Raw genomic sequence first — 22,733 nt, 5'->3', positions numbered from 1 at the left:
TTCGTCCTTTCTTTTTCGGGCACATTAGCTGCTCCGAGGTGTTTTGCTGCCCCCTACAGCTCAAAAATCCAAAGGCAATATGGGGGCAGCCTCAGGGAAAACACAGAGTAATAATTAATATGAATAATAACAATAATAATTGTACAGAAATTATTAGTATGTTTGTCAGGTTTATCCTATTATTCAAACCCAAACACCCGACCATTTTTCAAAGTAAAGGTCTTTATAAGCAAGGGTGAAGGACCACCAGGTTCTTTTGAGTTCCAGATGGACCTGTAAAATATGGGGAGGTGTCAGGTTATTTGTTGCAAGTGACCTGTGTAATGGCAACCAGATTGATATGAAACAGTAGGGTAAACACACGTGTTACCAATGATACTAATGAAGACTCGATTCTATTTAACCTAGTGTAGATGAGCCTGAGACAAAAAGTCTATTTAGCAAGACAAAATATACAGAAATGACTCTTTAAATTAATTATTTCACTCTTCTGTTACAATGCCTTTAAAAAGCAGCTGTAATTCTAAACACTGAAAACAGCTTAGAGTGTGATGCAGTTTAATAAAAAGTGTACTAGTCTAATGCAAAAGTTTGGGTGATCTCGATGAAATATGAAATTTTGTTTAAATATAAAATGCATAGTTGGAAAGTAGCTGGAGATTTAGTGTGTTTTGGTGCAGAAACAGTGTTGTCAAATGTATTAAATAATAACAGCAGTGAAAAAAGAGGTCCAATACAGCTTTACATTTACAGTTAAGTTATACTTTGGTAAGACTGATGGACAACAGGTTGGTAGTTGACTGCTACATATTACTTTTATTTCTTTTTTGGTAGTTTGCTGTGTGCCTAATTTCACTTTAAAATCTCCTGAATTAATATTCTTTGACATTAAAAATATGGCCAAAATCATAAAATCCTGTGAGCCTTCAAATTTAGCTTTAAGCTCACTGATGACTGATCCCAAAAGTTGCCAAAAAAAACTCCAGAGTTGTTCTCATTTTAAGTTTTATTTTTCTTAAAAATAACAATGATGTTTCATAAGGCTGCAATCTCTTCCTGTTTTCTAAAACAAAAAGACATTGCTACAGTATTTGTAACAAAATTACAAAATAAAGATCTTTGGTAAACACATTCCAAGGAGAAATCATGGAAATAAGAAAACCCAAAGATTTGTGATCAAAGCACTTAAATGATCAAAAAGGACTCCGGACAGGCACCGATCATTCATGATGTCGACAAATAGTGCAGCCTCTGTTCACTGCACCAGTGGGAGGAACTGTAGGATGAGAAAAAGTCCTAATCATGTTTTGCACACGATACACAAAGCTTAACTCACAGGTTATTTTGTTTTATTAAAATGATTATACACATTCCTTTAAAGTGCACACTAGATGTGATAGATGCACAAGGCTTAACATTTCCAATAGATTACAGACTACAAAAAATCTTATTATTAGCTGTATTATGATAAAGGACAATTCAAAACTTAGGAAAATTACTCTTCTGTTTGTGAGCACAATCATCACTTTTTCTTCATGGTAGTGCAGTGGACCTGGAACTGCTGCTTTTCTATTAAACCAGGTAGTTAATGCAGTTAATGTAGGAGCTATTGTCAATTAAGTATTCTCATATGGCCAGAAGAAAAACCTGCAGAACAGTTACTTCATGGAAACTCAGACAGCTGAACACAAAAGCAAATAAATATATATTAAATAGCCTATAGGCTCAGGTCAATTCAGACTGTCTATAATTTATATAATTACAATTAGACAGCAGTTAATCAGCATTTTCAGCAGGCTAAAGAATTACAATCAATGCTGACTCTTATACTCACATGAATACAAATACACATATTAAAGCAAATCAAGAGCTAAGTGCAACAGATTATTCGTGATGTATTTCGAAGTCATAATTCCAACATATTTTGGATACTTACAAGTTTAAGCAAGGGGAATAAACACTGGAGTGTGTGAGCAATCACACCAAGAATCATGGTGACTATTACAAATGTCATGTCACGCAATAAGTGCTGAGTTCCACCTATTTTAAGACACGGTATAATTAGCCTTATTGTGCTTAGATGGCATGTTTTAGGTTAGTTAAAGCTGGTGTAGGCAGTTTATTTTTGGCAACATTGGGCTCCGGTTCCAATCAATCATGTTTCTCCAGATTCATTTGTCGCAGCTTTAATTAAAATGTGCTTTTTGAGTTCAGCTGTTTGAGTTTTGACTAACCTGAAGAAAGCGAAGCAACTGATGAAACAGTCAACAGCAAAGTACTTGATGAAATTATGATCATGAAAGTAAAAATACCAACTGTACATTATTAACACATTAGCCCTTTATAAACCAAATGTGCTTTTCTAATCAAGGCAGAAAAATGAAAACAAAATCAGTCCTTTATCATCAGATGACTAGTCAGTTTCCCTCAGCGGTGGATTCTCTGGCATGTGATGAGATATTCAGGGAAAGCCTGCGTATCGTTGAAGATGACAAACATTGACGGCTTGGTGATGTCGTCGGTCACGCTGTCGTATCTTAGGGGAATATCACCGGTTTCCTTCAATGGGGCAGTCTTCATTGAGTGGCAGCCTTTAGTGTAGTCTCCTGTTAGAACCTTTGAGACAAAAACAAACTTGTATCCATCGGTGTTTGGGGGCGAATACTGATCCTGGACAGACAGCGCAGAGTTGACAGCAAAGTACACCCCCTGACCGTAGACGGTAGCTGCGTAGAAAAATCAACATTGTCAAATTGATACTGAAGATAAGACAAACTGAGTCAGATGTGAGAACAGTGGTGTCAATAACATACCATTCTTTCCACAGAAGCTTCTGTTGAATCCATGAACGCAGATCTCTTTCACGCTCGACTCACTTGTGCCGTGGTAGAGAGTTCGTTCAACCTGCGGATACGTGGCGTGCTGCAGGACGCTCGCCTTCTTCAACTTGTACTGATTGTACAGCAGTCGATTCATGAGCTTCTCCACCTGGGGGAAAACCTTGGTGTTATTACAGACACACACGCAAACAATTTGTTGAAAAATATGTAGCTAATTTTTTTTTTCTACCTGTATGATTCTGATTTTGCTGTGGTATTCCTGGATGGTCTCATAGAAGTTCTTCACCACATTCTGAAATTCATCAGATTCCTCGTCCACTTTGCTTGCCTCAGGCAGGTTCGACAGCAGAGAGTATTCCTCTTCTGTTAACAAAGGACACAGTTCACACATCATTTAATTGAGTATTTAGAATAGATTTTGTTATTTCTACAGTCCCAAAAAAAGTTGGGATTCTGTGTAGAATAAACAAAATAGAACGTGATAATATGCTAATCCTTTTTAACTTATATCCAATGGCATACAGTATAAAGACAGGATATTTAGTGTTCAAACGTAATTGTTTTTTGTAAATGTACGCTCATTCAGAATTTGATGCACTCAACACATTTCAAAAAAGTTGGGACAGCAGTAGCAAAATATAGGGAAGGTTGTGGAATACTTAAAAAACACCTGTTTGGAACATTCAACAGGTAAACAGGCTAATTGGGAGCAGGCAATAGTATCATGACAGGGTGTGAAAGAGGCATCCTTGAAAGGCTCGGTCATCCACAATCAAGGATATGGCAACATTCACCTATTTGTGGTAAAAACTGTACAGGCAAACAGCTAAAGAACGACATTTCTCAACACAAATTTGCAAGAAATTCAGGGATTTCACCATCTACACCCTCTAATATCATTAAAAGATTCAGAGAAACCAGATAAATCTCTGCATGTAACACTGTGGAAAACTTGTTGGTAAGCACAGTTTGTCACTGATGAGTCCACATCTAAGATCTTTTTGGAAATCATAGATGTCCTACGGGCTAAAGAGGAAAAGGGCCATCAAGATTGTTATCAGCGCTAACCTCAAAAGCCAGTATCTGTGATGGTACAAGAGTGTGTTGCCCATGGCATCATGCGCCATCAATGCTGATAGGTACATACGGGTTTTGGAGCAACATATGCTGCAATCGGGACAACGTCTTTTGCGACACGTCAAAGCCAAGCCACTTTCTGCATGTGTTACAACAACTGAAAATGTGCGGTGCATTGTAAAATGCAAAATATGACAATGAAGACCCTGGAGTCATATCAAGCAAGAATGAGAAAGAATTTTCAAAACTTTCAAAACAACAATTAGTGTCCTCTGTTCCCAAACACTGACTGAGTGTTGTAAAAGCAAATGTGATGTAACACAGAGATAAACATGACAGTCCCAACTTTTCAGAACATGTTGCAGGCATCAAATTCAGAAGAACTGTGTATTTACAAAAAACAAATAAGTGTGAAGATAAAATATCGTGCCTTTGAATTCAACTGAGTACAGGTTGGAAAGGATTAGCAAATTATTGCATTATGTTTTTATTTAAATTTTACATTCTGCAGAAAACATAAGGCACCCAAAAAGTTTGTTTTACCTGGTACATCCTCAGTCACATCCCCTAAACTGACCAACTTCCTGGAGATCTTCACAGATTTCCCTGAAGCTATGTTGTATTCTTGCATCTTCTCAAAGTTTATGGTGTGGGGCTGATTATCTAGCAAGACATCAATCTTTTTCAGCTTCATCCTCCAAACGTTCTCAATGAATACTGTGGCATCGGGTAAATAAGGAGTTGTGCCTGAAGAGTCTGGGTGATGATACACCCATTGGACAGCCTTCAGGATGTCCCGGTCAGATATGGCATTGGACATTTTCTCCAGCAGCAGCTTCACATCGCACAATGCTCCCATCACAAAGTCCTTGAAGCCAGAAACGGTGATTATGGTGCCTTCAATTTGAATGTGTACTGCGTGTTTCCTCTTGATCATCTCCAGACATGTCTTGTGGTACTCGGACATGTTCCTCACAGTTCTGTGCTCCAGTTTCTCCTCGACCTGTCTCTGGCTGACCTTCTTCCCAAAGGCTATGTCCACCCGAATCAGGTCACAACTATAACCTGCAAACACAAATAGCTGTAAAGTATTGGCAGCCTTGATGGCTTCCTCTAAGGAAATGCCCTTCTTCGGCTGATAAACCTTTGGACTCTTGTCAGTTCTATTAGAAGACGCTTCATGTTGAATCATTTGCTTGGACAGCTCCAAAGCTTTTTGCAGTTGTTCTTCCTCATCTGCCAGGGACCAATGGCTTGACTCCATAGAGTACTGGATGGCTAAAGACAGTTGGGCCTCTTCTTCAAGGTCACTAGAAAGGCCCAGAACTCCATCTTTCAGGAGCGACCCACACGAAGTGTTCCCCTCAGTGGAGGGCTGGAAAGTATCGACAATTATCACATCAGGGTCCTGATCTGTCAGGCTGGTCGGTTCCTCTGCTGAGTACAAGTCCACATTATCCATGTCATCAAGCTGGTCTGAATTGGACACACCCTGCTTGAGTCTATCGTCAATGGATGAGACGACTCTCTTTGCCTCCTCCAAAAGGCCTGCAAAGAGTTGAACAGATTGTTTTGAGACTGCACAGAAATATGAAAAATCATTTCTGTTATCACTGAAACGATTGATTACCTCCTGTTGCTCCATTATGATCAGTCTGCATTGAATCAGATTTGAGCTCTTGTGCAGAATCTGAAGACGCTTTCTGAAAGTTTTTGTGGGACATCATCGTCCATGCAGTTTCAAAAATGTCCTGAAAAAAAAAAAAGTTTCTATGAGCACAAAATGTTTCTGCTACAGTGAACTATAATCAGCGGTTTTGCATAATTAAGCCCATGAACTAATTGAGAATAGTTCAATTTCTGACTATTTTTCATAAGTTTTAGCATTTATTTCTACCTTCCCATTAGGAAGGTAGGCAAAGGTAAGGAATAACAACAATACCAATTTGCTACAATTTGACCCAAAATGTATCAGACCACACAGCGCCACAGGAATAGTTTGACATTTTGTGAAATTCCTCTTTGTTATTTTGCCTAAGTTTTGATGAGAAAAACAATACCACTGTTATGTCTGATATGAAACAAGCCACTCATTAGGTTAGCTTAGCAAAAAGACTGGAAACAGAGTGCGACAGCTAGCCTGGCTCTGTCCTGCGGGTTAAAACCAACAACAACAAACCAAAAATACATATTTTCCCCTGGCCTGTAGTGCTATTTATCACTCTAAACTGTTTTGGTCTGAGTTGCAGAGTTTTGGAGATATCAAACATAGAAATGTCTCCCTTCTCTCCAGTATAATGGGAATAAACAGCATTCAGCTCGTGGTGCTCAAAGCACTAAAATTGTTTTACACAAGGTCTGTGGATTATCTCGAGTAACTTGGTCCTGATTTTTGGAAAGAGACACTGGTTTTGAAATTTGTAATTTTTTTTTTGCTTTGAGCAGAGAGAGAGAAGGCGGACATATCTACAGCTGTTATCTCTAAAACAACTTTGAGGTGAACTGGTCCCTTAAAGTTCACTAAATTACATTTTAATTTAGTGAACTTAAACTTTTTTATGAGCACAAAGGTGTAAAAATATGACAAGTTGTGGTTTTACAGGGAGTTATGTGCTGGAACTATTTCTTGGCTGGGCTTTGTGAGTCTTTCAGAGAGACAGTGATTAAGCATATTTACTGCAATGTCAAACTATTCCCATTTTAATAAATCCAGTGGTCAGCACCGTTTCAAGCTTGCCTATTGGCATGAAACATGACTAACAGTAACTTTTATCAAAGTAACGTTTTCATTGTGTGGTAAAACACCTTGTTCTGCATGCAAGAGCCCTCTGTCAAGCTATGATAAGATTGGAGAGTGAGCTGCAGAGAAGCATCACATTTATAGAAGAAGACACACAATAAGCAAAAATTAGTCTTACATAGCTTGACCTGTCTCCACTGTGCTGTGTGTGCGCTGGAGAAAAGTTTGGCTATACACATCATATTTCTACTATAAGGAAAAAAAAACACTTTGGCTTGTTTGTACTTCTTTGAATCCAATCACAATCATCTTTGGTGGCACTAAGCCCAGAATGTAGCAACGGTGACCCTGCAAAATAGTTTTGGCGGGAACTTGTTTTGGTGGAACTTTGAATGTGGGAGGGTGAGCCCTGACATTAAAGTAGCCAGTCTCCAAAAAAGAAAGGTAATAAAGAAAGGTAATAGCTGCTAGCTTGTTTACATTCATACCATCAGTAATCAGGTTATGGTTAGGGTAACTTCCCATTTTAAAGTAGGTTTGTAGTTCTGAGGTATTAAGGGTTTTTTTTAAAAAAGTGTAACACTCACACAGCAGAAAGGGAGGCCAATGGTAGGCTTATACCCACAATTAACTGTGTTAACAAGCCTCACTCCTCCTTGTACTGTAACTGAATTATCACAGAACTTCAATGTTATTTTAGCAAAAATAAAACCAAAAATCTGTGAAATGTTGATTCTCGTAACATATAGACATTAAGTGAAACTGGAATCAAAGTGCATTCATCAATCTTAGAAATTGGTATGCTTGGGAAATGTCGAGCAGTGATGGAATTAATAGTCTTAAACGAGAAAAAAAAACACTAGCATGCTTTTTAATATAACATAGTATGTAACATATTAATGTATGTCTTCCTTTGATATTCATTAATGCATCCATCCAGCTCATTAGCCTATAATTGGTTCCTTTATGATGATTTGTGAATGTAAATATTGTTATTTACTATATGTTAAGCTGAGGACGATGACAAAGCAGCAGGTAAAAAACAAAGTACGGTGTTAAACCATCCAGCAGGATAAACTTTCAAAAACACAGTACACAACAGTGTTTCACTTCTGCATTGTGTATGCTGGTTAACTCTGCCTCAGGCTACACCATATGAGGCTTCAAGGCAGACAGCTCATCAAGATGAATGACAACGGGTAGAACTGGCCGACAGAGAGTTAACTGTGGCAGAATGAAGTTACATATCACAGCTTCAAAAACACAGAAGAATACAAAAGAAAAGAAAAGTCTTGCTTTGTTCCATCATTACGTTACCTGGTGTGGAAGGGGTTCCCAGGGCACAAGCTTTGGGTTGATATAGACTTGAAACTTTGTCTCCATCTCATTCAGGATGCTCTGGCACTCCTTGTCAGCTAAAAAGCGGGACACTCCTGGAGCGTTTACTGTGATGGTTCTGGTGCAGATAGACGAGACCACACCTTGCAACACCTCCTCAGCCATTTGACAAGCAATTACAGGGCCGTGGATCTATTAGGCACGTTCAAAAAACAGATGACAGAAGATTAACCCACCTGATGAGTATCGGAATTTCGTTTCAGGATTTATAAGATGTTAATCACACAATATATTAATTCTGCCGCTAGGGATCTTTCAACTTCAAAACAAAAATTACAAAAGGCAGAGTTGGACGGTGTAATGAAGTGGCGTGGGATCGTGGGAGTTATCTACACTTTTAAACAATTGCCATAGCTGTATCTATCTGACATGACTGAGGCAGAAATCATGTTCATGTATGATGTAATATTAAAGTCTGATTGAGAAGCAGTATCAGCACAGAAGAACAACTCTTTAGTGGATAAAAAATACATTTTGCTTTTCACCTTGTCCACAGCAGTTCATTGTTTAGCTTCTGTGGTGATAAAACTGGAAGCGTGCCAACCGCCATCTACTGTAACTCTGACCTTATTCAACCCCCAGCTCAAAAAATCCAAACTATCCCTTTAAAATGGCCCCAGAAATTTATAACACAAAGCTTGCAAATTGCACTGCAGTCCAAAATCTTTGCTTCTACGTACTGATACGCCACATACCTTCAACCCACAAACATCTTCTGCTTCTAGTGGAATGATGGACACTTCTGTCATGTCAGCCAGCAGCTGATGATGATGCATCTGGATGTATTTCAGCATGCCTGGCTCCATAGAGATGACTGTCTCCCTTTCAATGGGAGTGGCAAGAAACTCCTGGATTGCAGTCTGCTTCTCGCTCTCCATCCCTTTCAGAGTCAACGCATCAATATTCCCTCCTCGTTCGGACACCTTTACAGAGCAGAAACCCAGAGCCTGCAGGAAGTCAGACCATTCTCTGCAAGAAAACAAGCATTCATACTGCGGGTCCGCCTGTATGCTGAAGTGACCCAGCTGGGATTTCAAAAAGCTACATGCCTGGTTTGCAGAGTTCTGTGATAGGGAGTTTACCACAACGTTACAGTCTGACACGGTGTACATAACAGGTGAGCCAGTTTGATTGATGGTTTGCAGAAGTCGCTCTTTTACATCTTTTCTCGCAAGAAACTCAGCCTTTTCTGGCTCAAGGGTGATATGAGTCTCAGCCATTTTGCCAAAATAGTCCATGATGGAGTGTCTGATCTGCTCAAACGCTTGTCTGTCAGTACCTGCAATGTCCACTCCATTGTCTTTGATTTGGATGGTGACATTTGGATGAGCCTTTTTAGTGTCCTGTTGAAAGGTGCTGCGTTGAAACAAAGCAAGTTTTACTGGGTCAGTGATGGCAATATGGCTTGAAAATGTTTCTTCTTCCTCAGGTTGCTCCTCCAAGACTTCCATGACCTCCTCCTCTAATGCCTCAGGGGCAGAGAGGGGCCCTAAGGCCGCCTGAGAGGAGGACTGGCTGCTTGAGCTGACCACCGTGGGAGGATTGGTCGGCATCTGCACATCACTCAGATCCTCTGAGTCTGCCTCAGCCATGTCCTGGCTTTTGACTTCAGAGTCTTGTGGTGTTAAAGTTTGCGTAGAATGAAGAAAGTCGAAGTATGCCACCACTACAAGATCAGCCCCTTCCAGTTTGTGTGGATGATCCACGACATGGTTCACAGCTAATCAAAGAAATACAGAGACACATTTTGTTTAATCAAGAAAACTACCATGAAACAACCAAAGAGTTTAAAGGGATAATTCAGATTATTTGAAGTGGGGTTGTATGAGGTAGAGTTTGGCTGGTTTGGAGAAAGCAATATTTGGCTTATAAACATCAGTCTCCCATTGGAAAAGGCTGCCTGACAGCAAGGTAAAGCTGCGAAAAATACTCTAAATACAGTTTACACTGGGCCTGCTTTTAGTAGCTAAAATACCTTTTGTTGCTGACGCTGTCCACAGTAGTTCATTCAGTCAGCCTCCATGCAGGTACCCCTCTCTATATTGACTGGCATCTACTGTAGCTAAAACACTGACTATCAGTAAGTAAATCACACAACCCCACTACAAATAATGCAAACTATCCCTTTAAAAGTCTGTATAATACACAACTTACAGTCGTAATTGACAAAGGACACCTTGGCTGTAGCCTCTGTAAGCATTGTGACTTCCTTCACCCGCTGATTCCCACCTCTCACACTCTCAAAGTGCAACGTGAGCAGGTCTGGTGTGGTGCCAGGATGCAGGTTCTCCACTAAGACGGAGTCAGTTTGCTCAATCTGCTCAAGAGTTACCTTGGCCCCATCCAGTGGCCTCTTGGAGATTCTAGCACTAAGGTTTTGGAAATCTACAAAACAAAAAAATATATATATTAAACAATGCCATTGAAGAAAAGGACATTTTGGAGCACTTTTACAACATGAGTGAAGAAAATATATGCGTTTTATGCACCTTTTGAGCAGGGTTGGCTGAGGTGAATGAGGATGAGATCTCCCCCTGGTGAGGGATAAAGAGCGTATTCAGTCTCGTTCACATCCATCATGTTCTCCACGTAGAGCTCTATCATCTCCAAGCTGGTGGTGGGGTTGATCCCCTGCAGCAGCAGTCTACATGGGTCCTTCGAGGCAGGCTTTCTCACACTTAGCTCTACATTATGCACAACGTGGTGCCCTTTAGACAGCACGCGGGTAGCAGCTGTCAAAATGATTGGAGGAGAAACAAAGTTAATATCCAGTAAATCTGTGACAAACTATTGCACTATTTCCACTCAGTGTCTTGAATTTACAGTTCTTGCGTTTTTTCCAGTTCAGAATTCCTTACTTTTCCAGAATCAAATTTCCAGACATCTCAATACATTTTTCAGACCACATCTGACATTTGAGTACAAACAGCTAAAAGTTTGTTACGGAAATAAATGGTTTTAAAATTCAGCTGCTACATTCTGGTTAAGTATGTTATTATGTTGCCAAATAATTGCCACAAGATTGCAGCTGTTACTGTAGCTCATAGGGGTGGGGGAAATTTCCGATTCTTAGATGCATCGTGATTTGGACGTGGACGAATCTGAATCGATTCACAAACGTCCAAATTTCGATTATTTAAATCTGTTAATTAAAGTAATACAGAAGGTTCTAAATAATGCGGAACTAAGAAGCGCGGTACACGTCATCTCCGGGACACTTTGGGATGCGCACCTGGAGCGGACACGCCGACACGCGCACAGAGGAAAACAAACATGGCTGACCGCCAGCCACCTCGCCATGAGATCTGAACAGCTCCATCTAATTTAAAAGCAGACGTGTGGAAACACTTCGGTTTCTACAACATTGACAGTGGAAGCAAACTGGACAAGAGCCACGTTATATGTAAGCTGTGTCGTGCTAAAATAAAATACTTTGGCAACACAACAAACATGAGAAGCCATGTAAGTAAGTTTGTTTGTGTTATTGTGTGGTTTCTGTGAAACCTAACAGTACTTTTTTAAAAAAAAACTTTAGTCACACAAAAACACAAACAGTGATAACCTAATACATTAAATAATTCAAACAATCCCTTTAAGCTGCAGAAGATTACTGTATAAATCTGAGGATTAGACTGTAGCCAAAGTATTGAAACTTTCCGGAAAAAACTTACTCACCAAGGTTTCCAAAAAAAACTGGTCTGAAAGGCTGTATGAAGCTGTGTCTGAATAAGATGCAGTGCAGACTACACCAGTGTTGCCACTGGTGTTTTTTCCGTTAATACAGCTGTTACTTATTATGTATTTTGAATGAAGAACGTGAAAAATGTTGAAATCAATGTGAAAGGCTAACAAATCACAAGTACATGTGCCCATATTTGCAAAATATCCCAAACAGTGTACTCTATGTTGCCACTTGCCTTCTGCCTCTTCAAACACCAGTATGGCACTGTCACCCTTCTTCTCCACAGAGACGAGTGAACCTCCCCCAGAGCGGCGCTTATTCTCAAAGTAGAGAAAGAGCAGCTCCTCATCCACTTCTGGGGGCAGTGCCAGCACCTCCACCGTCCTCTCCTCCAGGCTTTCAACAGGCATCCTGAAAAATACAAACCCACACAGGCTGTGACATCCCAGTTAAAGTGGCTCAGATAATTCGTGTACAGCTGTAGCCTGGGATTTGCAGAAGACCCCACTTTGTTTCCTTTCTTTTGGGGTCAATGCCTGAGCCTGATGGGTAAGACTCGATCTACTGTCCAGAGTTGCTCATTACAGCTTCTCAAAAGTGAGTATTTGCTTATTTTTTCTGTATTATATCACTGTAAATGCAAAAATTGGTCAAACAAGATGAGACAGCACACAAGATAGCATTTTGCCAACTTGGGCTTTGGGAAATCGTGGTTGGGTATTATCCTCTATTTTCAGGCATGTTACAGACTATTATACATGTATTCCTTAATGCAAACAATGCAACCCTACATATCACACTAAAGCTGCAACAAATCAAATAATCAATTAAAAAATGTATGGCCAACTATTCTGATAATCGATTAATTGGTTTGAAAAAAGTATAGATTCTTCAGATTCTTCTTAAATGTGAACATTTCTTTACTACTTAATGACAGCAAATGGAATATCTTTGGGCTGTGAACAAAACAAGAGATTTGAGGAGGTCATTTTGGGCTTTGAAAAACACTGATTGACATTCTTCACCATTTTCTGACATTTTATGTACCAAACAACTGATCAATTAATTTAGAAAAGCATCAACAGATTAATGGATGATTTAAATAATCAGTAGCTGCAGCCCTTTATCATTCCATGTCAAAATTCTCAAGTCAAGATATCTTTCTTCAGAGTTTATGTTGATATTACTGAAACTTAAATCCTTCCAAAACTTGTCACAGCATACAGACCACATATATTTGGAAAAAAGATGGGAAAAACTGCATTTGACTCAAATGCATGACCACAAGTTTACACTTTGGCATGTGATTTGTAACTGATTCCTGGCTGAAGTTGGTCCCTGGCCTTTATATTTAACATTTTTAAAAATTACTTATTATTCAGTTGATTAATTTTACTACTGAACTGGGCTATCCATGACCATTTTAGATGAGTTTTCTTTCTTTTTTATGTTTACAATGCCATTTGTACAACAGTGGGGGCAGCAGTAGCCAGTGATGGTTCACCTCCTGGACACTACTGAGGTGCCCTTGAGCAAAGCACCTAACCCTTAACTGCTCGGGCCACCTGATTACACATAAACATATGTATGTGTGCATATGTGCCCCATTGCTCTGACATCTTTTTGATGCATGTCTATAGGTCTTGTTTGTGCATGTGTGTATTTTGTGTGAATATTTAAAAATTGCAACATGTAATTTCTCACAGGGGATTGATAAAGTATGCGTCCTTCTCCTTTTATATTATACAGCTCAGATACATACTACCTCATTCAGTACAAGTCTGTACAAATGTGGCTATTCCTCCCTTTATCTGCATTTTATTTTATGTTTATGTATGTGTTTCCCTCCCTCGCACTGTCTTAGTGAAGCCATAAATCTCCTTTTAGTTTACATATGTACTCATTGTCTTAACAATAATAAAGTCCAACTGAATTGAACCCAAACACTTCTTCAAACTTAAAAAAAAGAGTACAATTATGGTCAATCCCTAAAAACTTGTAAAGTGCAGATGGTTTGTTCTCCTTCATAACCGAAGGAAAAGTAAGTCTGAGTCACTGCTTTTTGCTGACACTCACACAACTTATTTACCTTTACTACTACTACATTTTATAGTAGTAGTCATAATTGTGCTCAAATAAACTTTAAAACTTAGAAGGCAACACAACAGCATTGTTTTTTTAAGCTAGTTTAAGAATTTGTTCACGTTTACATGATCAGAGTCAGTAAATGAGCCTGTCATGATAAGGATTACGGCCTACTGCACAACACTGACACCTTCAAAGCTACCTAACAGGAAGCTCCGCTTTTCAAAACACCTAGTTAATAACAGAATTTCAGGAGCAAAATGAAGCTAATGGTGGTATATTTGCTTGTATCAACAGTTTAGAAATAAGAGCTATTAGCTTCGTTTGCTGTTTATTTTACTGCGTAGCAGCCCTGAAGTTCAGATTCGTGTCTCCTCATTTTTCCAACTGCAAAGTGAAACTAGTAGCTACAGTTGCCATGTTTGGACCCCGAAGCGGAGCTGTGCTGTATCGCTACTGCGTTTTTATTCTGGCGACAGGATGAGAAAATACGTTTTCACGAAGGGTTAACGCGTTTGTGGAGTATTACCTAACTTACCTGTGCTACAAGGAAAACATTTGCTCATGAAATCGTTCGGTCCAGACGGGTTGAAGTGGAGACTGCGAGCACTTCCTCGTTGTGCCGCTGGTTGAACAGACGGTGGCGTCATCAGCTTCACGTGTTAAAGGGGAACAGACAGACTTTACTCCTGACAGCACAGTAACAAGTAGTACTTTTTACAGTGGTACAAGAAGTTATAATTCTTACTTCAGTAGGAGTAGTAACACTGGTGGAAAGAGTACTGGAAACCTCTACTCAAGTACAAGTACTGTTAGTACTCAATTCCAAGTAAGAGCGCTGGTGTGTTAAAAAATAATTAAAAGTACAAAGTATTCATCTTAAAACTAGTATTAGTATTAGAGTATTAGTTACTTTTTAACTGTTAAGTTTGAATACATTATCAATAGCAACATTCAGTCAAAAGTGTTTCTGTTTGCAGTCACCTCTCTAAGGTTGCAAATTTTGTGCATTTTCCTTAACTGTTGGTTGAAAATGCAAACAATCAATTCATTATTGATAATGAATTTATTACTGATAAAACACGTTTCTGTCACGTCCATTTTTTTTCTGTTTTGTTTCATCATTTTTTAAGTTTCAGTTTTCTTTCTTAATAAATGGCTCTGCCAGACAAAACAATGTTAAATGAGATGCAATTACTGCCATTTCTAAACTATGAATGCATTTTCAATTGTTTGAATTCCCAATGGTGATTAATTGATTAATCATCAATCATTAACATCCTTAGTCCAAACCTGTGCTGCTGCAGTGATTAGTTTTCCATCCATGTCTGTTTTCATGGGCCTGTTTGTGATCAGATCACCTTACTGGCTCCAAAAACCCAAATAAAAGGTGTGGATATTAATTTAAATTGTACTCAGCACTCAATTATGATTTTCAAAGAAATAAATATTACATGATGTATACTTAAGTATGAGTTATAGTACAGACTTCAAAATCTACTCATAAAAGTACACAAAAACTACTTAATTACAGTTGCTTGAGTATTTGTAATTAATTACTTCCACCCCTGACTAGTAATATCGCAGTGTAAAATACTCTGTACAAGTAAATATCCTGCATTCAAACTTATGTAAGAAAAAGTGCAAAATTATAAACCCTTTTCACAGCAGCCATTTTGATATGAAATAGTAGGATAAACACAGGTGTTTCCAATTTTACTAATTAAGGTCCTGTTCAGTTCAGTGTGTCAGAGCCGGTCCAGTGAGCCTGCATGTACAGTAGAACCCGGACTCTGTCTAGAACAAGAACTTCATTAGTATCATTAGTAACACTTGTGTGTACCATGTTTCATGTTGTGAAAAGGGTCTATTCAATTTAAAGTGCCAGAATCGTCTGTATTATATTGCTGGATTATAATTAGTGGTACATTAATATGTTAATTTTGATCCTTTCAATTCTGAAATTAATAATCTTATTATAGTTAAGAAAACAATTTCACCAAGTTCTGGGCCTATTTATACCATATGCCTACTGTAATTTTATTTATTTATTCATTCATTTATTCTGCTGATGAAGATCATTTATTATATTATATTATATTATATTATATTATATTATATTGTTGCAATAATTTTTTGCCACTGTTTGACAGTGGTGGAAAGGAAGTAAATATATTTACTCAAGTATTGTACTTGCATTGTTAATCCACCACATTTTGTTATTGTTGTTTTATATATTTAATTTAGATGTTCTATATAAAAAAAAAAGATGATCAGGTTACTAACTTTACCTCTGAGTGTTCCTTTCCAGAAAAAAAAAATCAATGCAAGACTTTTACTTGTAATTGTAGTCAGTGATAATATTGCAGGATAAGATCTTAGCACTTCTTCCATCACTGCTCTTTGAACATGTTTTGCATTGTAAGCATATGAGAACCTTATGGCATATAATATTACATAACTTTTATCAGAGCTGAAACACATTTCTTCACCACATGATAATGAGGCTTGTGAAATCTGAATGCAGTCTGTGCTGTATAATGTACTGAGTCGCACTTAGATGCATTTTCTGACTCACATTAAAGGCATCATTTAATCAGAGGGCCTCACTGACTGACTCTTTTGTGTTCGGTTACTAATTCATAGTGTGGTTACAATGGTGGCAGCATGGATGACATTTCATTAATGTATGGTAGATCAGTATGCAGTAGTGAGCTTTAAGTAATTTGAATTGCCTTTGTATTTAATGTCCAAGACTGTAAATTCAATGCTGCATGCACTATATCCTACACAGTTTAATTTTGAGCTTATATGAGTTCTCCTTGCTGAATGTTACCTTCAGTGGAGTTGTACTGTAAATACAGTGAGTGAGTTCTGACACTGAATGGATTCCAAGGCATTTTACTGTATGTGTGGAATGGGATGTAATAGAATTCCTGCAGGTTAAGATCTATTTTATATCTCATAAACTATAAATGTTTTCATTAGGAGCCGCATATGGATGATTGATTAATGTGCCGTACTGGGTATCTTAAAATAAATTGATAAATACAGTGACAGTGAACTGAACCCCATATAGGCTTCAAAGAATTACATAACTCATCATAATAGAGAAATCATAAATGTCATGATGACACGTTGAGAAGCAGCTCATCAGCGTGCAGTACAGAACATTTTGAATTCTGACTTGAGGCTGAGATATAAATAAAGTGGTGGTTACGCAGACTCTATACAGTTCAATGCATTCTATAGCTCATTAACTTTACATGTCATCATTATGAGCTTATACATGGATAATTAGTAGGCCAAAGTGAGCATTTTGAAATTTTAATGTAACATGATCAGTGTATAAAGACTGAGCTATAAATACAATGTGACTGAATAGGGTCCATTCTGTATCTTAGAATATTTCATACATTGTTCATGTCATAGAGATGAGTTCTCATATTTGAATGTCTGTGGACAAGAGAATAAAACTAAAAACACAAAAAAGTATAAAGTTTATTAATAAGAAGTGATTGCTGCTTCAGCAACCACACTAATTACACTAATTTGTGAAAATGAACAAGTTTCTCCCACAGCAGCCACAAAACAGCTGCACTGTGAAGTCAAGCTGTTGGAAGCTGAGCAGCCTCCTAATGAATAAAAGAGCAAAGAACATAAAAGTGCAGTGACGCTTGTGTAGCCAATTCTTCAGGGATAACAACTGTAGCTGAAGGTTGTTTTTTTTTTTTTATCTCGTTTAAGCACACAGTGTAAAATTCACCAACGCCCTGTTGGACGGTATCATCATGGGTCTATATACAAAGATTATTTTGGGAAAAAGATGACATTAAAACGCAGAATCAAAAGTTTCTTGCATATTAAATTGGAAGAAAAAAATCATAACCCCAGAAACCTGCTGGCATTATCACTGTTTTTTAAAAAACATTTTTATTCTAGTCTATTATTTGTTGTGCGTAGTGTTGGATTAAATAAACTTGCCACATACCGAGGGGCATTCAAGTAAACACCCCCTCACCAATTAAAGCTGACAAATGACCATGTTTCTGATTCCATCCTTTAAAAGAGAACAATTTAACTGGCAGACATGAGATGAATATCTATGGGGAAAAACAGAATTTTCACAACAGTGGAATCTAGCGATATTCAAAGTTGTTGCCGTGGGGCATGGAAACACAATCTTGATATTTTTTAGACACAATTATTATGCTGGCTCAAAACACTGAAATGAGTGTTTCTTTCTTTTATATCTGATTTTCCTTTGACTGATTAAATCATCCACACTACCCTTAACTTGCAAAAACTGAGATGTGTGTATTTCCCCCCACCTCCCTACATAGAAGCAAGCCACCAAAACTGAAAGCAGTCACTTTATTTGCAGTTGTTTGGTCTCTCTTGGCATCACTTTCTGGTTGTTGCACATCTCTTTGTAATAATGTTGAATGTCATAGTTCTTTTTATGTGTCTGATGTCATGTTGCGTTTCTTTGTGGTTGTTACACACTGGTTTTACATAACTATTCAACAATGACAACCTCTGTCATTTTGTGTCCCTTTGTGGTAGCTTTGCTTCTCTTTGTAGTGAGGTTGGATCTTGTTGTAGTCTTCCATCTCTTTGCAGTTGTTTTGTGTCTCTTTGTGGTCATTTAGCATCTCTTCGTAGTGATCTTTGCTATTTTGGTAGTCTTTTGCAGTTCTTTGTAGTTATTTTCCATGTCTTTATTGACATTTTCCATCTATTTGTAGTCAATTTGCATTTGTTTGTGGTTGTTTTGCATCTCTTTGTGCTTGTTTTGCGACACTTTGTGGTCACTGTGTGAGACTTTGTGGTCATTTTGCATCTCTCTATAGCCATTTTGAGGCTCTTTGTGGTTGCTTTGTGTCTCTTTATAGTCATTTTGTATATCTTTATAGTTTTGTACTTCCTGGTGATGTTACAACTCTGTGGTTTCTTTTTTGTCTCTTCATAGTCATTTTGCTTCTCTTTGTAGTAATTACATGCATCTTTGTTGTCATTTTGTATCTCTTTGTAATCATTTTGTGTGTCTTTGAGCTTGTTTTGGGTCTCTTTGCAGCTGCTCTGCAGTTGCTTTTCTTTATGGTCATTTTCTGTCTCTTTGAATCATTTTATGTCATTTTGCATCTCTTTGTAGTCATTGTGTGCATCTTTGTGGTTGTTTTGCATCTCTTTTGAGGTGATATTGGATCTCCTAGGATTCATTTTGCATTTCTGTAGTCATTTTGTGTTTCTGTCTGGTTGTTTTACACCTCTTTGTGGTCTCTTTTGTGTCTCTTTGTGCTCTTTTTTGCATCTCTTTGTCGTCATTGTGGTCGTTTCACATCTCTCTGGTGTTGGTGTGATCCTGGATCTCTTTTAATTAATTTTGTGTACTGTTTTGGTCATTTCATTTGAATCTTTCTGTAGTTGGTTTGAGTATCTTTGGTTCATTGGATTGACCTTTAACAACATAACTTAATAGTCACTTTAAGCAGAGATTTTGGCACATGGACCCCCTGACCTCCGGGGCCCTTGGGCCTGTACCCACTGAGGCCTGCTCAGTAATCCATCCATGGGTATACAACATAGCCATCCAAATAACAGTTTACCCACAAATAATTTGCATAAAGTTCTGAAATGTATTATTTATAATTAATTAACCTCCTTGACCTTTTCACACATTGCAGCAAAAAAGCTCCAGTTGTGTTTCACCGTATTGTGGGTGTCCACTGAATAACTGAATAATGCATAATAATGAATAATAAGATTTTTCATTAGCCATGACTCCCACACAAGTCAGCATCAGTGACCTTAAACTTCTTCACACTATGAATAACACAGAACAAATACAAACATGAGATTTTTTTTCTCAAGGGCCTGCTTTAATGGGTTTTATATAACTATTCAACAATGAAGACCTCAGCTGGGTGAAAAAGTAGACAGAGTACAGGTAAGTGTCAGACTCTGTTTATGTTGGAACACTGAACAATGAATGCAGTTTTAAAAGTGTCATTTCATTTTGAAGATATCATGTAAGGGGCAAATCAAGTGACGTTAATGCTGATACATGTTCTTGTCCACTAGGGGACAGTGTCCCCTGCAGAACAAATGTACACACCACTGTCGTCTACAAGGTGGCAGACACGTTTGAACTGAACAAAAGCTGTGGTTCCTCTTCTTATCAGCCTGCTCTCACACGGAGAGAAAAACCATCATGAAGACACTGACGGGGCAAATGTCCCATTATGTTTCAAGGCACATGGAGCAAATCATAGCCCATTAGAGGACCACCGCCGAGCTCAATTCCAGACCGATCTGGGATAACGCATACAACGTTTCAGATCAGAGATTCGTCGGTGAAAATGATAACACGAGGGCAGGATAAGAGCGTCCGTGTTTCTTGGAGTCATAAAGCAACGACAAGCTCAGCGGGTGCAGCTACAAATTTCAAGCCTGGACAACATGGATGAGTTTCATCAGAGCCAAAGATGTTAACATACCTACCCTACATGTATACAACCGACATTTTGTTCTGTGACAAATATTTAAGATGGTTATACTGTATGTACCATGCATATGATTCTCTAAAACTGACACTCTATACACAACAATAACATAACTTGGGGATTATAATGATAATAATTACAATACAGCACAATTTGATGGTGAAATAAAGTCTTAAAAAACTCCCATTAAAGGCACTTAACACCTATTTTTCATGAGAAATATATGTCCCATTGTCCATCAAAACTGTACAGTACATAATTGATTTTAATGATAAGGCACCCCTGTATAGGCTGTATCATATCAGTGAATGAATGATGAATGTCTACAATACGATAAACAATCTGGAGTTTTTAAAACACTTTAAGCATCGTTTTTTCACAACATGAGCGAAAATCTCATCAGTGGCTTCACTTCAGCACAACTCTTAATCCAGGTCTCCAGTAGAGGCCTTCAGGGCCAATGGACGTTCCAAAAAAATCAACCCCAAAACAATGCTGTCTCACCGCTGACTGCTCACTTTGTAATGAGCCATGTAATTAAAAGGAATGTGAGTAAAAATAATCCGCAAGCCTGGATTTCTAAAACAGTTTTGATGTCCTGCTGTAGCTGGAGGGAGTTTAAACACACAATTTAAATCAAGACTTAAAGCTGTGTTTCCACCGCAGGAACTTTCCCCAGGCAGTATGAACCATTGGAGGAACTCGGTGCGTTTCCACCACAGGGACCAGGGTTATATTAAGTTTTGGGGACGTTATTTTACCTGAAGTTAAGTTCCTGATCAGGGCAAAGTGTACTTGGCTGAACATTTCTGATTGAACATGAATGCTGGAGGGACAGACCAATCAGATTTACAGTATATCCAGGCTGCTAGCATAGATCTAAATGTACACAATGTGTGTGTGTTTTGGGAAGGCTGATTTCAGTATTTTTATACCCCATGTGCTAAATTTGTCAAATCTAAGATTAACAAAAAAGGATTCAGTATTTCCCTTGCCAGCATTTATTTTTGGCCATGTGAAGAGGGCTTTGAAACACATTCTGATCATCATGTTGAGAGAAAAAAAATAACAGGAAACATTCTGTAATGGAACAAATCACTGAATAAATAAAATGTGACAAATCTGATTAATTTTAGGAACCTTATTCTTGGTATGTGGTCAAACATGTCCAAATGGTGGTGGTGGTATGTAGGAGGGACCAGGGCATTTTATGTTTTATTTCTTGAATTCCTTTTTTCAATTTAAGGTTTGTTGTTTAAGGTGACGATAAAAAGCATTTAAAATGATCACATTCATGCCTCTGTTTCAAGCCTACGTCAACTGATTTTTTGGTGACTTTGTGTAAGTGCAACAAACTGTAACACATCAGCATACACACAGCAACATTAGCACTTATTTGGAGACATGTTTCTGGCCGCCTGGAGAATGCAAGTCATTTATCAAATTTCCCTTCAGCTCTGTTTTGGTCTGCACCAACTCCTGACTGTGGCTCCCTTGCTGCTTAATACTCCACCATTTTCACCATCTACTTGCTAAATTTCTTGATGGATGCATGGTTTTTGGTGAACAGTAGGTTTATCCTTTTTTATTTCACCAGAAATAGCTGTCTGTTGTAAGAGAGGTTGATGAGAGCAGTGAAAGTGAGACAATGTGGCTGTAAAACCAGAACAATGAGCTGAAAGATGCTACGAAGTTCTGCAAAACTGGAGGGAGCTACAGGTTATTATTCTTTGTAGGTTTGTCACAAGAAACAATACTTTTCACATTACACATAGTCATTTTATCTATTCTTAATACAGTATTGATTGTAGTTGACACTGGATAAGCACATTTTGGCTGGGTTGCACCAACAATATCTTTTAATTTTGATTAAATCATGTTGTTGTTTTTGTTGCAGCAAACTTTAAAACTAGCCTAAAATTAAGATCAGTTTAGTTTTTATTCTAAACCTAGAATAAAAGTAATTCTGTTGCACCAAATACTTCAAACGCTAATTTAAAATGTGACCCAGTGTTAACGTAAGTCTTTTCTCAAAAAAGAAGAAATTACAACTTGTCTGCTGAGTCACTGTGAGTAAGCTAACTAACTTTTTTGCTAGCTTGCAAACAATGTGATATTTTGCTAACCCTTTCATCTAGCTTGCATACACTGAAACATTTTGTTCACTTTTTTTAGCTAGCTTGCAAAAATGTAACATTTTGTTAACGTTTTAGCCAGCTTGCAGACAGTGTCACATTTTGCTAATTTTTAAGTTAGCTAGCAAACAATGTTACATTTTGATATTTTTTTTTAGCTAGCTTGCAATAATCTAACATTTTGTCAACTTTTCAGCTAGCTTGCCAACAATGCCCCATTTTGTCAACTTTTTAAGCTAAGCTAGCCAACAATGTAACGTTTTATAAAGC

At 38.0% G+C, this 22,733-nt stretch overlaps 1 protein-coding gene across 1 annotated transcript; it reads right to left on the bottom strand.

The window, feature by feature from the left end:
- Positions 1 to 2,214: 2,214 nt before the first annotated feature.
- On the bottom strand, positions 2,215 to 14,486 carry parp10 (poly(ADP-ribose) polymerase family member 10). The gene is made up of 11 exons (XM_084739695.1): positions 14,361 to 14,486; positions 11,973 to 12,148; positions 10,545 to 10,787; positions 10,210 to 10,440; positions 8,751 to 9,775; positions 7,975 to 8,187; positions 5,548 to 5,668; positions 4,461 to 5,465; positions 3,070 to 3,203; positions 2,814 to 2,988; positions 2,215 to 2,726 (listed from the first exon to the last, which is right to left on the bottom strand). The coding sequence occupies exons 2-11, from the start codon at positions 12,145 to 12,147 to the stop codon at positions 2,428 to 2,430; spliced, it is 3,621 nt and encodes a 1,206-aa protein (XP_084595821.1). The 5' UTR covers position 12,148; positions 14,361 to 14,486; the 3' UTR covers positions 2,215 to 2,427.
- Between the last annotated feature and the right edge of the window lie 8,247 nt (positions 14,487 to 22,733).

The sequence above is a fragment of the Lutjanus erythropterus genome, chromosome 16, assembly GCF_056507025.1.
Source record: "Lutjanus erythropterus isolate fLutEry1 chromosome 16, fLutEry1.hap2, whole genome shotgun sequence".
Lineage (NCBI taxonomy): Eukaryota > Metazoa > Chordata > Actinopteri > Lutjaniformes > Lutjanidae > Lutjanus > Lutjanus erythropterus.
Note: the sequence above shows the minus strand (reverse complement) of the source record. Positions and strands in the feature narration are given on the sequence as shown.

Bases quoted from the DNA above. Each gene is read 5' to 3' on its own strand.
- parp10 (XM_084739695.1), bottom strand. From the start codon at position 12,147: ATGCCTGTTGAAAGCCTGGAGGAGAGGACGGTGGAGGTGCTGGCACTG. The intron at 10,441-10,544 runs GTGCATAAAACG...TTTGTTTTGTAG, and splicing joins CAGCCAACCCTGCTCAAAAG to ATTTCCAAAACCTTAGTGCT. The intron at 9,776-10,209 runs GTAAGTTGTGTA...TTCTTTGATTAG, and splicing joins GTCCTTTGTCAATTACGACT to CTGTGAACCATGTCGTGGAT.